Raw genomic sequence first — 15,587 nt, 5'->3', positions numbered from 1 at the left:
TTTGTTTTTGTTTATTGCTTCAGCATGACTGCAAATCATTTCTTGTTGTATTTAGTCACTACAGTTCTTGTCTGTTTGATGCAAGAGTCAAAGACTGAAGGTAAGACCCCAGTTTTCAGAATGTGTATATATAAGACATGACGTGAACACGGTCAGTATTTTCCTATTAGATTTCATCTGTACACTGTGAAAGAATATGTAGGCTACAATTCTTGTACATAGTCAATGATGTTTGGATTGTTTCCTTGAATTGCTCGGTTTTGCCAGTGCATTTAAATACACTGGTGGACCGTAATTTGAAAGACAGTCGTACATTGACTTACAGTTATTCTCATAGCTGATTGCTGGGTAAAGTGACAAATAAATGATGAATATAAAGTAACTACATAGTCTTAAAGGAACACACAGTGTTTTGGGGAAATTAGCTTATTTGCCCTAGAAGTAGATAATTGGATACACACCCTTCTCTTCTTTGGGTGTGCAATAACCCAGCCTGATACTGTTAGCCTAGCTTAGCATAATTCACTGGAAGTGGGTTACACTAGAGCCTGTTTACTGCAAGCCTGTTCACTTCCTATTAACTCTCATTGTATTAAAACTGGTTGCAGTTCACCTAGGGGGCATTCACGAGCGAGTGGAAAATGGTGCAAATCATTTTGTTAGGTGCCAATCATTTTGTACAGCCTCCCTGAACGTACACGCTCCTACACACACACAGACATATTTACCCACACTATAGTTAATAGCCTGCCCTGGAAGCCCAAGATATTATGTAAAAATCCAAATAGACTTTAGCCAGGCTATACTAATAAACATGGGTAGCTTAGCCTACACAGAAGGCTATGCTGATATAGACCAATAGCCATCAAGAAAAGCGCCACAAATCATTAGAATGGTTGAGGGAGAAAAGCTATATCGGAACTCCCCCTATTACCGTCGGTCGCGTATTTCCGCTGTCTTGCGTGTATGTGTCACTTAATATGCATTATACAAACCAAAACGGCGGATTCCTAAAGAAACGCAAGCACCCACACCATACAGTAGGTGTATCTAAATTAGCTATGTATCAAAAATTACATTTTACCGTGACTCGAAGAGCTGTAAACAGTATTGTAAGGCTGCGTGTACACATAATGTTATTTTGAAGTGTTAAAAATCATCGTTGTTTTAGAATTTCCGAACAAAATTGGTGATAATTGTGGGTGTTATTTTAGTTGAACAACACATGGTTTAGTATTCACTGAGTATAGCCCATAGACTGCAATTTATTAGACTGGGTAAACCCAGTATGATCTGCCGTCGATTTCTTTTTCGCCCTGCAGCTCAGGCTGGAAACCTGTGCGTCTTTCTCTGCTGCTTCCGTTACAATTTTGCCGGGACCAATCACAAGCTGGCTTATCCTCCTGGCACGCTATTGGCAGGTTTAAAACGATGATGATAGCGGAGTAACGGCAAAGTCTCTCACGACCGTCAATCCCAATTCCCTTTCACCTCTCGACGTTGCTCAATGTCTTTTTTAGGTTAGCAAACTAATCGATCGAGTGGGTGTAAATACCATTCACTTTCATGTTTTTTTGCACAACCTGCAAAAATCGCTCGATGCCATTGCTGCTTCTGCAGACCGCTGATAAATGGAACGTCACCTATTTCTTGTAATAATTTTCGATACAAACCAAGATGGCGGATCTCTAAAGAAACGCAAGCCCCCACCCTATAATTGTATGTAAATTAGCTATGTACCAAAAATGAAATTTTACCGTGACTCGAAGAGTGTTGTACGGGTGCATAGGCCTACCCGCTTGGAGCTCCAGTGGAATTTTGATTTCACGACGTTCTCTTTCGCCGAGTGCGACGAAAATAAGGCACCCACCAGCCCAGCACCAAACTCTGAGCACGGTAAACAAAATCGAATAAGAACCAAACCAAACCAAATTTTGCTGAAATCTACACACCCATGGCTACTGGAAAATGTAAGGTTCATTTATCAAATGTTATTTTGAAGTATTAAAAATGATCTTTTTTTAGACTTTTTGAATGAATGGGGTGGAAATTGGTGCTTTTATCATACGTTTGTTGACAAGTTTCCTGCCTGGTGTCTTCACGTTGCTCTGCAAACGTCGTTCGTTGGTCAGATTGGTGAATGACTATCCAATTGCGTACGGAGTCATTTGAATACCCATTGATCACACTTCTTGTGCAGTAGAAAATACATAGCAGACTCCCCAGACCAATGTTCAATCTTAAAAGATTGATCTTAGTCTGGTGATAGCCAGACTAGCCATTTATGTCAAAAGGAAATAACGTGGCCTCAAAGTAAAGAATAGAACTGGAGAGAGAAAGGAAGTACCACCAGTACAAAATTCTCTGCAACCATCCATTTTAAAAGCAATCAAAACAGCTTAGGAACCAACAGAGCTCCTTGCAAATATGTGGCAGCTGTCACTAAACATAACATATGTATGCATGTGTCTTTCTACAGAAAAAGGAAATGTTGCCCAGAGTCATTGGCTGTTAAAAGAAAATTCAACTAGATGTACCGCAGAGTGGTACAAAATATGACCGCTGCCCAGTTCAGCACATTTTTTCCACAAAAATAAGTCACGCTTGTCAAATTGTGTTCATTTTCTACTGATCTGACAAACTTTTGAATCAGGTCCGATTTGTTGTGAGTTTGAGCAGGCCCACGACTAGAGAATGAATATTATCTGTGGATATTAGTTATTTGCCGATCCATCAGTATCTAAATTTCTAAATTTCCAGTAGGCCTATTGTCTTTCCAGCTTACCATTACTTTCAACAGTAAAATAATGTTATTGACAGTAGCTAAGATAGTTAGCCACAATGATAGCATAGCTAATGCCATGTTTGTCTAGGGTGACCATTCGTCTGAATAATACGCCCTCTGTCCAGACTTAAGTAGAGTGTCCTCCTTTGTGGGTGTTTGTGCACCTTTTGGACAAGTGCTCCACAGAAAACAATGCTTGTAAGTAGCAATGATTCAAGTGATCCACAGCAAATGAGGCTTATAAGTAGCGATGATAAAAAACAACACATTCTCTGCATTCGCACATTGGGGCGTACAGATTGGAAGCGACATGCGCTACACTCACTACGAGTGTAATGGAGGCGAAATGAGCTAGCATGCTAGTTGCGCATGTAAATCCTCACACCCCTAACCTTAAGAACGCTTCTAACCGCTGAGTTGGAAGCCTGGGCTTTTAGCTCAGTGGTTAGAGTGTTTGACTCCCATGCCGGTGTGTGTTTAGGTGGCGGGTTCTAGAGCCGTGAGCAGCGGACAAATTACTGTTACAGTGGTGCCGTGAGCCGGATAATGGGAGTGAGGATTTAGGGAGGTGAGTGTAACGGAGGTGAACTGAGCTAGCATGCTAGTTGCGCGTGTAAATTCTCACACCCCTAACCTTAAGAATGCTTCTAACTGCTGAGTTGGAAGCTCAGTGGTTAGAGCGTTCGACTCCCATGCTGGTGAGTGTCGAGGTGGCAGGTTCGAGGGCCGTGAGCGGTGGACGAATTACGACCTCTGTTACACAAGGTTGCGCTGGGTTGAGTGAATGGATACAATGGATTTGTGTTGTGATAATGCTATTTCTGCTACTTTATGGTACTCATCATTACCTTCCTAAAATAATGGCATAAGTATTTTTTTTCAGGTTTTTCAGAAAACACATTAAAGTTAACCAAAATTGAATGATGATTTAGGCAAAAAAAATTCGGGAGTGGAGCGTGCTAACAATCGAGCAAAAAGCCCAGGCTGCTAGCTCTCTTACAAGCATAACTCTCAAGTCGTCGGGAAGGATGTTTACTATCCTCATTTTGGCCAATTTGTCCTCACTTTATAGACACAACGTCATCCTTTTCAGAGTCTGGTTAGTGGTCACCCTATTTCTGCTTAGTTATAGCACACATGTGGCCTCTACTTCCCTTTTTAAACACAAATTATGACTATCAACTGGTGTTTTCAATGTGTTTCTGCGCAGAACCACTTGCATGAAGTGGAAAAAATAGGCGTCCCTATTATTAGCTCGCTGAGTCACGGCTGCAGAGGAGTTCAAGCTGTGCCTGAGGCACTGTGGCTGCCGTAGCATTGGTGCCAAAATGACACGCAATGGAGCCATTCCGCAGATGCACTAAATGCACCAATGTGTTCAAGCCTTTTGTTATGTATGGACATTATCTTACATTATGCAATTTTCCTTTCCAATCACACAAAGTAGGCCTTATCATCAACGGTCCATGTGACACTTATCAGTTCAATTTTCTATTTAAATGAAAAATTGGATTCAATTTTCTAAAATCATGTTGTTTTTTTGCTTGTGAAATAAATGCATATTTAGGATTTTGGAGTAGTATCCTGATCTGTATTTGTGTAACATGGGATAGGAAAATGGATAATTGAAAAATAATGTTGTTTGTGCCTGGGGCTGACTGAGAGGGGCAGGGTCTTGCATCCAACTAAAGTTAAAGCTAATAGGCTGGCGAGGGCCGAATTCCACCTTTTACCATGCTTGCATTCAAGGGTGCATTCAAGGGTGCTCATGCAGTTATGCCGTAGCTACGGCACGTTTGACAGAAGTCTCTCAGCGTATGATGCTGCTGTGATGTATATGCAGCATGTCGTTTGAGAACCATAAATAAATACTAGTGACTTTCCTTAATTGAAGTAGCTTAACCCTCCTGTTGTGTTCACGGTGTTACGTCCCTAGTTGTTTGTGTTCCTGCTGCCTCTGTATTTTTCAGACACTCCAGCAGGGGGCTTAATTGCTGGACCAGCCCTATAAAAGGTGCTGGTTGACGTCACTCCAGAGGCCGGCTCGTTTTTGGTTCCTCGCAGAACGCTACTGCTGCCACGCCACGCTTCGTGCTCCGCTTCCGCTCTCGCCCACACTACGTCCAGGTCTCCAGTCCCTCTCAGAGTGAGAGTCTGGGAGAGAGGCCTGGAAATTGGGCGGCTTCATTTTTGGCCTTCTGGCTTCGTTTTTGCGGCCTTCTGGCCGTGGCTTGATAGTGTTTTGAATGTTAATTTTTGCCTAGTTTAATTATAATAAATTATTGATTATTTTCACATTTATCCACCGTTGTCTGCCGTGTTTTGCCCTTGCTTTATTTAGTTTTGTTATAGTTCCCTGACCCCTAGCAGGGGACATAACAAAATGAGGGCTCGTCCGATTTTTGAACCCGATTTTTGACAAACTTTTGGGGGGGTTCAGCCACTTTTGAATAGGCCTTTTTTCGTATTTTTGAATGTGCATCCGTCCGCTTTTTTCCGTGATTCGAATTCTGTTTTGTAGGCGCTCTGTAACTAAGAAACGCTGGTAAGTTAGCTTTTTGATTGTTTCTTTGATTTGGTAGTGGGTTTTGAAAATCAAATCCGGGGGGAGACTCCTTGTGAGTTTTCAATTGGTAAGCTTTCGAAGATATTTGAGGCTTAGTTTATTTTCTGGGGTAGGTAAGTAGGGTCCAGGGTTTCGCCCAGTCGGGGTTAAGGTTACAGCGCTGTGTTTTGCAGTCTTTTTTGTATTTTTGGATGGTTTCACTGTTTTTTCGCTTGGCCTATAGTTCGTTTTTTGTCTGAGCATCGGTAAATTGGCAGATTTATTGGATAATGTCTTAGTATACTGTCAGTATTTTTTTTTTGTAAGCGTCTTTGTCGGGCTAGACAAAGGACGTTGTTTTCGTGGCGTGCTGTGCTTGATTCCTCAAACCCATCTTTCGGGTTATTTCTGAATTTCCCTCTTTCATTTGTTCGTGAGCCTTCGATTTGGTGGTGGAGGGGGGGAAAGGAAATTTAGCGAAGGCCCATTTGATAAATATCTTGTGACTATGTGAGTCACTCCGGCCTACTGCATCTTGTTAATCTGTCTATCACAGAAGTTGATTATTCGTTAAAAATATCACTTTGATTTTGTTTGCACTGTGTCTAAGTGGTAGAGCAGTTTATTCAGAGTCCTTCAGAGGTCTTGTTGCAAAATTGTACGAAAGACCAGTTAGTTGAGATTGCAGACCGGTATTCTATAGCCTTACATCGGAACACAAGAAACTTAAGGAAACACTTTTGAAGGCAGTAGTTGACGGCCTGATAGCCAAGGAGATTTTTCCTGCTCGAGATGAAAATCCTAGTTCACCACTTGCTTCAGATTCGTCAGCAGTGTTGTGCCAGTTCACAGCTTTTCTGAACTAGTTCAAGTTCAGTTCATACATGCTCAAAGTGAACAGTTCACGTTCAAAGTTCACAATTTTAATTCTGAACTAGTTCAAAGTTCAGTTCATTTTACTTTTTTCGTGAGATATTCAAATAAATACTTTTTTTCAAACTACGAGCTAGAAATCACTATACGTTCTTTGAAGCTGCTCATTGTAGGCCTAGACATTTGCTCATGACACTGCAATTGTGAGTTCCTTACCAGGTGATGAAACTTGCAGCAGTACAGACAAGGTAGACCAGTCTCCGTGCCATCACTTCCACTAGCCATTTTTTTTTAAAAATTGCAGCGCTTTCTCTCACTCTCGTCATTGGTCTGTCTCTCTCTCGCTCCTCCAGCCCTCCGCGCTCTCGTCGTTGCCTGCTACGCGGCGTTGCTATGCCTACCCCGCTCTGCTGCAATTCATCACGGGTAACGTTGTGCAGAAGCCAGTATGCTATTCAACTATTCTCAGCCGGACACTACGTTGCCCGCAATGCATTGCGCACACAATGTCAAAACCATTTCTGTCTGGTGATACATGATTTAAGCGGCACCAGCGAGAATACAGGAGGGAGGAACTTTCTCTCGTTGCGTTTCAAAAGAGAAAACAGATGTCACTCAGTTTTCAATGGAAAACAAATTCCATTTAGTTCATGACACATAATGTGAACTAATTCACGTTCAAGTTCTTTATTAAAAAATGTGTTGCGTTCAGTTCAACGTTCACGAAAAAATGAGCGTGTTCAATGAACGCGTTCTTTTGAACTCGTTCACGTAGTCAGCTATTACTAATGGTTCCGAGCAAGAACTTAAGATGCGAGCTAGAGTACGCCTTGGAGGAGCGTAAACTGCAGTTCGAGGCAGCGAAGTTACGTGCAGACAGTGTTGGGGAGTAACGGAATACATGTACCGGCGTTACGTATTCAGAATACAAATTATGAGTAACTGTATTCCGATACAGTTACAAGTTAAATAGTTGGTATTTAGAATACAGTTACATTGTTGAAATCAATGGATTACATGACGATACTTCTCTGTTTCATAAGTTTGTTCACTCACTAAATAAATTAAGGCAAGTCCATTTCCCAGAAGCTCCTGAAAGCAATCTATGATGAAATTGTTTACATGTTTAAATCCAAGCCCCGCTGTCTTGCACTAGCCTCAAAACGCAGCCAGCGCGCATTATGGACGCATCATATCGGAGACCCTGAAATGACTGTTTGCACAGCAAATTACGAGTAAAGTAAGTGGAGGTAACTCCTGTTCCTCACTGATCGTGGTTCCTGATGTCTGTTCAAAGGATATTTTCCCAAGTATTAATAGCTCAGGCTACTTCGGCCAATCGGTTACACAGTTTGCTAAACAATAAGCAAACCCTAGTTCACGTGTTGATTTAGACCTAGGCAATAAAACCAATCTCTAAAATAGGCACTGCATTCTAAGTTGTTTATTCTAACTTAAAATAGCTTTATGGATTATTATTTTTTCTAATTAGATCTACATTTACGTTTTAAAATGAATTATATGGTTCAGCCTCTGAAGAATTATTCTTGCGAGTAGGCCTAGCATTTAACGTGCAGTTTTTGATTACGCGATCACGTTCATTTTGAGAGCACTGATATACAGTAGCCCATAGTGTTTACATGTACAGGTCATTTGCGTTCCACCAGTCATATGCGCCCCTCACTTGTACTGGGTTGATGCCACCGAAAAATCTCACAGGCACACCTTAATTATAATTTCTGGCTACGCCCTTAAAGTAGCCTATTTATTTTGTTTGTTTTAATTAGCCTAGTCGCCTGCTGTAGTTTTAGTGGTCACCTTGCTATTTTAAAGTTGTATCAGGTAGTTTAGGCCTAGTTGACTTTACATTCTCCTATGTGGGCCTAACACAGCCATTTGGAACAGATGAACACACCAGAATAGGCCTGTTTAGTAGGCCTAAGCAGGATTTGATGGCCACATTCCAATGCAATTCAATGCGGAAGTAATCTAAGTATTCAGAATACGTTACTCAGATTGAGTAACGTAACGGAATACGTTACAGATTACATTTTTGGGCATGTATTCTGTATTCTGTAACGGAATACGTTTTGAAAGTAACCCTCCCAACACTGCGTGCAGACCAGTGTTTCCCATACATTGACTAATCTGTGGCGGGGCGCCACAAAATAAAAAAATCGGCCGCCACAGATGAATATTCTATGTTTAATTTAATTTAATTTAAATATAAGGTCAAATCCTTGCATTGCCATTGAGCTGCGCTTTTTACTCACGCAGCCTTTCCTTGCCCCGCCCCGCTCTCTCTCGTAGCCCGCTGCCACTCCTCTGCATGTGCATTTAACAAAATATTCACGATTGTTGAAGGATTGTTGTTGCCACATAGAAGCATTGCATAGAAGAAGTCTGGCTAAATTGCTATTAAATCCGCTTAGCATCGTGACCATGCTGCGCAAATTTGTTCAAAACTGCTGCATTAAAGTTAACTCTGCTAAGGTCTGATGACAACATAGGCTACAGTGAAGAGACTAAACTAAGTTAAGTTATGAAATCAAGCAGTATCTCAAAGCTAACGTTAGAATATTGTTTGGATGTCGAATTTAGCATGCTTAGCCTACTTACAGCTGCTTGTCAATTTCGTTGAAGGGCTCATTTTATTGACTCTGACACTGAATGTTTGCAAAATCCCGATGTAAATGGAAAAGTGTTTTCCAAAACTCAAAAGTGCTTGTCCCAAGGAGAAGTACGAACCTTCATTTTAACTATGTAGAAAACGTTATGAATTGCATCCACACATCAGCAGCCTTTCAACTGTGTTACAATCGCAAGGGTTCCCTCAAACGTCTTAAAGTGACCCCCCCCCCCCCCCCCCAAAAAACGTCTTAAAGTGAGAGAGTAGAGTAGTACAGGAAAAAGAGATTGCCAAAAAAATTGAACTTAAGAAGTTACAAGTTCAGTTGGAGTTGAAGAAGTTAGAACTAGATGCGCAGGAAAAGCAGGCACAGCGTGAATACCAACACCAGTGCGAAGAGCGCAATTTTGCTTTACGCAAGCTTGAGCTAGAGCTGGCGGCAGGGGCGTAACTATCGGTAAGCAGGGTACGCGGTCGCTTACGGGCCCGGACCAATCAGGGGTCCGCATCACACTGGAAATACATGATTGACGGCCGGGCCCCCTATCGCCATAATCGTCACTCGCGACCGGGCCTTTCACTGTAAAACGGACATTGTTCAGAGTTTACCACAGCCCAGCATAGTCCATGTTAAGATTATCTTTGTTGGACCAAACCAGGTAATAAATAAACTTGTTTGAGTTTAGGAGCAATGAACCTTGTCTAAAGTTATTCATTAGCCTTTAGGTTAATAGACTAATGATGTCTGCCTATTCACCTATTGCCCATCTTAATGGTTTAAAGTTCACGTATTCTCCCATCAAATAGACTCGTTATACATTTTCGCGTGCAAAAATGCAACAGGTTAGCTGTCTAATATTGTTCACGTTAATGACATTGAAAAAATATGCTTCTTGCTACACTAGGATACCCACCGTTTTTTCCTAACATAATTTGAATTTGAATTCTCAAAGTTTCATGTAGCTCACCTGTGACATCCATCACCTCTGCTCGGCGACTCACATCACTATTCCAGCTGATACATCGGACGCACCTATGTGCGCTCATAGCCTACTTTCGCTTTCTAAGAATATCAAAATTACGTTATATATATTTTTTTTTTGGTAAGGGGGGCAGCGCAGTCAAAGAGGGCAGACGGACAGTTGTATTATGCACTAGTGCTATGTTTGTGGCTAAATTAACGATTTAGCATAACATAATGACTATCATTAATGCAATTTCATATAGTAGCCTAACCAGCAGTGTTTTTTCATGTGTTAGGCTATAGTGCGCCGTCACCAGCAGTGTTTTTTCATGTGTTGTGCGCCTTCACCAGTATTTTTGTTTTTGTGGTGCACGTAGGCTACTCCTGATTTTGTCAGTCATCTCATCTCTATGCTGTGTCTCAAGGATCCTATCCTGTCCTATTCATGGTAGCCTACTCGTGGACATTGCGTTATCACGTGCTGTAGAAGGGGGGCCCGCCTTGATAATCCTGCATATGGGCCCGGTGTTGGCTCGTTACGCCACTGGCTGGCGGAGAAAAGACTTACCGTCCCTCCACCAGTGCGTTCCGCCTATCCATCGCATAGCTTGCGGCCTTTTACTTCTCCTGTTCGTCTCTCTTCGGCTCCTTCGAGTTCTTATGTCGGTGTCTCTTATTTAGCTGCTGCTACTTCGGGTGGCGATTCCGATGCGCCTCCGCTTGATGGTGTAACTCAGGGGTCTCAAACACCCGGCCCGCGTCCGGCCCAATTCCGGCCCGCGACGTATGCCAAAATAAAAATGTAATCCGGCCCTTGAGACTATTTTTAATTGCGACAAACAACGATACTGATTAAAATAGACGATAGTTCCAAGTACGGTGACAAATCTCATTTGTACTCTGCTCCACTATGTGCTAGACATCCAGAGCTTCATTCAAACCCAAAATCGCTGCGCAAAGTTTTCAGGAAATACTTGCTACACGCGAGAAACCAAGACGTGCATTTGTAATGACGCGGAAGCGATGCAGGCCATAGTGTTGCATAAATTGAAGCAGAAATTAAGCAGAAATAGGCCTACACCAAATGTTGAAAAACGTTTACGTGTGATGAAGTCTTAGGTAAGATATGTTATTCACCTATTCTAAATCTGAAGAAGAATATCCTTTTGGAGATTATGATCCATCGTCTATTGAATGGAGGTGCGTCTGCGTGTAGCCTATATGACGGTGTCCACTAAGCATACCATGCTTATTTCGACCCTCTGCCCAACATAGCTTGGAGGTTGCAGTGGTAATCGTGATGATAGTGTCCGTAATAGACGTGGTAGGCTACAGACAGCAGGGCTAGTAGAAATAGGGCTCTAAACTACAAAGTCACCCGCAATATGATGCGAACTTCTGGGTACTCAGATTACCCGCGATAGGAACTGATTTGACCAGAATACTTTATTGTAGGCCTTGTGGTTTAGAAACCATATACATCTTAGGTGTTGGTATACATCTTAGATGTTTTCCTGTTAATTTGTTATGTGGGTAATATGAAAAAAGGAAAGTAAACCTGCTCAAATATGTTCATCCAGTATACTGAAAGGTGCATAATTTGAGGTGCTTGCCATCCAGTGGCAAATTAGATGGGTACATTTACCCCCTTCATAAACTTTTGTTTTACTCAAAGATTTTTACATTTACAGTAGGACTTTATCTCTGACCACATTCAAGCCATGCTTTTGAAATTTTGATATATAAATCCAATGGTGTTGCTTTCTTATAGTTTGCCAGGTTTAAAAATGTTAAAATATTTTTATTTAGGTTGCTAGCACAGGTGTCTAAAACTAGATAAAAACACTTGCACTTTCTGTTTGCAGTTTTGTGTGGTAGGCCTATTTGAAAAAAAGAACATTGCATTTTCAGAAATAGCCGGCCCTCCAATCAGATGACGTTGGCAGAATTGGCCCCCAGCTCATTTGAGTTTGAGACCCCTGGTGTAACTGGAGATTCTGTTACTAATGCTCCGTCTGTACCATCGCCTGACATCGGTGGTGATCCTCTTGCTCCTGTTTCACCAGTTCGACCACCAGCCCAACCTTTTGATGTTAGCCGTAACATTCGGATGGTCCCGCCATTTAATGAACGTGAAGTTGAAGTAGAGCCCGACCGATTTATCGGCGGGCCGATATTATCGGCCGATATTAGGCATTTTCCAAACTATTGGTATCGGCATTTATAATGGCCGATAAATGAATATTTTAAAAATAAAATAAAAACGGACGAAACACCCTTCAACCAGAGAATGCTTCAACCATGTCATGCGTGTTGGCGTTGTATAGTTTGTCCACCAGAGGGCACTCTACACCGTCCCTGCTGGCAACATCGTGTATAAGGCGCCACACATCCTGCAACGTGCTGATCCAGCCAGAGTCGGGCAGAGAGAACCAGTTATCCGCGAGTGAGATCATCAGTTAAGTGTGTTCACGGTGATTTGGTCACGAGACATACATTGCTTGAATAACAATTAAAAGAACATCCACATCAGTTCTCTTAACTCAAATAAGCATGACAAAATTTGTGAAAACAATGTCCAGTTTTGCTGCTGTTAAATAAGCCGAGAGTGAAGCAGAATTAGCTAGTAATTACGTTACGTTGTTACAGTGTAGTTGACTGTTTGTCCTTTTAACTTTTGACAATGTGACTGAAGATGTATTTCTTTAATAGCGTGACAGTTATAGCAGTGAGACGTATCATCTCTCCCCGGCCTGTTATTTTGAAAGAGTATGTTTTACAATTTGCAGTATGACGCTATCCATTGCTAAATTATGGCTCATCATAGACTAGCTAACCACAAAGCTAGCTAATGCCATGAATATCAGTGGAAGACCGCTAACGTTAACATTAATGAGCTTGGAAACCACAACGAACTTATTCTGCCTAAATAAAATTATTACTGTATTTATAACTAGTATATCTGTAGTTACAGTCCCTGCATTGTAAAATGTAAGTTAGACATGCGAGAAGTGAACATTTAGACATAGAGAAAAAGTATCAAACGTAGCTTGTGCAAAACGTAGCTCGTGCATAAAAGTTAGCTTTTCTTTTACACGTGTGTGAAATCCAATGACGCCAAGTGTGCGTTTCAGACTGTCGTTCAGCCGCAGCATTAACGAGTTACATAATGGATTTATCACTAAGTAGTAGGTTTTAGAAGGCAGGCAGCAACTGATGATTGAAAATGGTTTGATGTAGCTTGATGGAAATAATTTTAAAAGTGCAGGTAAAGGGATAAACAAGCTGACATTGTAATTATAAGGTAGCTTAAGGCAATAGGGACTAATTATTACACAGGCACACTCAAACATTTAGGAGTGACCTTTATCTTGTTTAATGATAATAGTAGGGGGGCCTATGTGTCTAATTTGGGGGCTTGTGGGATTCGCATGTTAATATTTGGAGAGTATTATATCTTTGTTCTAGGGGTTCTTAAGAGTAAAAAAAAACATGTCTCCATTTTTTTTGAAGGTTTTGAAGGACCCAAATCAAAGGTCAAATTCAGAAAAGGTCAAATTTGGTGTTCTGTCCATAAACCTCACATTGCTGGTATTATAGCATAAGGTTTCGTGCCAAAAAGCAAATATATTCTACAAGGTAGTGTGCAAAAGTGGACCACATAAACAATACAACATTATAAAACATTTTTTCAGAGCACAAAGTGCAGAGATCTCTGTTAAATCAAGTTTAATATACTTTTACATAGTACCAGCTGAAGCCTGTAAGGCCTTCCTAAGCCTAAGTGTGAAGAAAAGAAAGGGTAAAGGATCAGCTAGACAAACAGACAGGTGTGTGTGTGTGTGTAAGAGAGAGAAAGAGAAAGAGAGACACTATCAGCATGGACAGATTATGAACTTTCAGGCCCCTGGGCCCAGATGTATTAAGGGCCCCCCACTAATTGTTGCGGGGGACATTTTTTAAATTTATTTGATGTGATTTCCTGTATTCTGGTGCATTTTGGGGATGGCCAATACTTTATTTCAATCAGATTCATAGCCTATGTGTTGATATGATGTGTTGATATTGAGGCAATGATTCCATGCAATGGCTTGGGCCCTCTGACTCCTTGGGCCTCTGGGTTTGGGCCTGGTAGGCCCGTGCAGTAATCCATCCCTGACTACCAGTGACAGTTGGCTGTTGATAGCTGGCAGTGATAGAATTTAGAATATCGAATAACTTGAAGCACATAGTGCTCTGTTCTTCATGGTTGGTGATATTAGTGACCTTCTAGCCTTCTACATTTGAGCAAGCACATTTTCATAGTTCATGGTGGCACAGTCTAGTGTCTGAGGTGTGTCTTTCTGTTAGTCAGGTGATGGCACACATATTCTAAAAGAAACAGATTTTGGGCTATGTATCCAGTGGCATCTGGTAAGGATAAGGACTTCCTTATCTTTGAAATGTTCCTTAAATGGTAAAATTAAGTTTTGGTGATCTGTTTTATGTGATTACTTGCTAGGTCCTGGTCAATTATAACTCCTAGGTTTTTAACACTTGTGGATGAGGTCAGTGGAAGATCACTATATGTAGCCTGTGATGTGGATAGGATATCCCTCATCTTTTTAGAACCTAAAACCATGACTTCTGTTTTATCTGAGTTCAAAATCAGGAAATTATTCGTCATCCATGTCTTTATATCTCTTATACATTTGTCAAGTTTGACGGTGTTAATTCATCAGGATTTATGGAAAGGTATAGTTATGTATCATCTGCTAAACAACAGGGGCCTCAGTACTGAGCCTTGAGGCACTCCACATTTTACCATAATCTGGGTAGATGGTTTATTATGGACCTGTACAAATTGTTGACGGTTAGGAAGGTATGATCTAAACCAGTGTTTTTCGACCTTTTTTGTGCCACGGCACACTTTTGACACTTAAAATGTCCCACGACACACTAACACACTAATCCTGTGTGAAGAAAAAATAAACATACCATAGCCTAAAATTTCAAATAATACACAGATATGGCCTATGGCTTCTATGCAAGACCTGCTCAATATAACAAGCGCCCTCTGTTTCATTTGTAGGTGACTATATCTAATTTAATTGTTGTTTTGAACTGGATATGTGATGATTCTGTGAATACTGGATATGGGGCCCCCGTTGTACAATGCCTGCATACCACAAATAGTGCAATCATACAATCAATGAGAGTATGTGGTTATAAATTCTTTGATGCAACAGTTGCTTTTCTGGACCAGTGAGTGACATTTGGGTAATTTTCTGCGACACACCTGATGATCTCTCACGGCACACTAGTGTGCCCCGGCACAGTGGTTGAAAAACACTAATCTAAACCAAGCGAGTGCTGAGTCTTTGATGCCTATCAAATTTTCAAGCCTAAGTAGTATGTCATTGTCTATGGTGTCAAAGGTAGCGCTGAGGTCCAGGAAGACCAGTATCGATACAAGGCTAGGTTTTTTGAGGGAGGGCTTAATAATAACAGATGTCTTAAACGACTGCGGTACATGCCCTGATAGCATTTAATTATTTATAATCTGGAGCAAAACATTATCCAGGAAGGGGAGAGCAGTCTTGAGAAGGTGAGTAGGAATAAGGTTTAGTAGACTAGTTGTAGATTTTGATGAGGAAATTGTGGAGGTGAGATCTAATATGTTGTGTATATGTAAATGAAGTAAATGTTGTTTGAGGTCTCATCTGTGATTTTGCTATCTTTCAGCAATGGAGTATGTGTATTTGGTGGAACTGAAACTGGTTATTGATCTTATCTCTAATTGTTTGACATA

General features: G+C 41.2%; 1 protein-coding gene across 2 annotated transcripts in view; it reads left to right on the top strand.

The window, feature by feature from the left end:
• LOC143115398 (Fc receptor-like protein 5) overlaps positions 1-15,587 on the top strand; it is a 30,708-nt gene that overhangs the window by 426 nt on the left and 14,695 nt on the right. For both annotated transcript variants that reach the window (XM_076277407.1, XM_076277406.1), the window contains exon 2: positions 56-100. In XM_076277407.1, coding sequence (XP_076133522.1) covers positions 56-100 — 45 coding nt within the window. The remainder of the gene's footprint in view (positions 1-55; positions 101-15,587) is intronic.

Source organism: Alosa pseudoharengus, unplaced genomic scaffold, assembly GCF_046254945.1.
Source record: "Alosa pseudoharengus isolate Yale_2024_CS ecotype anadromous, Long Island Sound unplaced genomic scaffold, YU_APseudo_1.1 YU_APseudo_1.1_scf_9, whole genome shotgun sequence".
Lineage (NCBI taxonomy): Eukaryota > Metazoa > Chordata > Actinopteri > Clupeiformes > Clupeidae > Alosa > Alosa pseudoharengus.
Note: the sequence above shows the minus strand (reverse complement) of the source record. Positions and strands in the feature narration are given on the sequence as shown.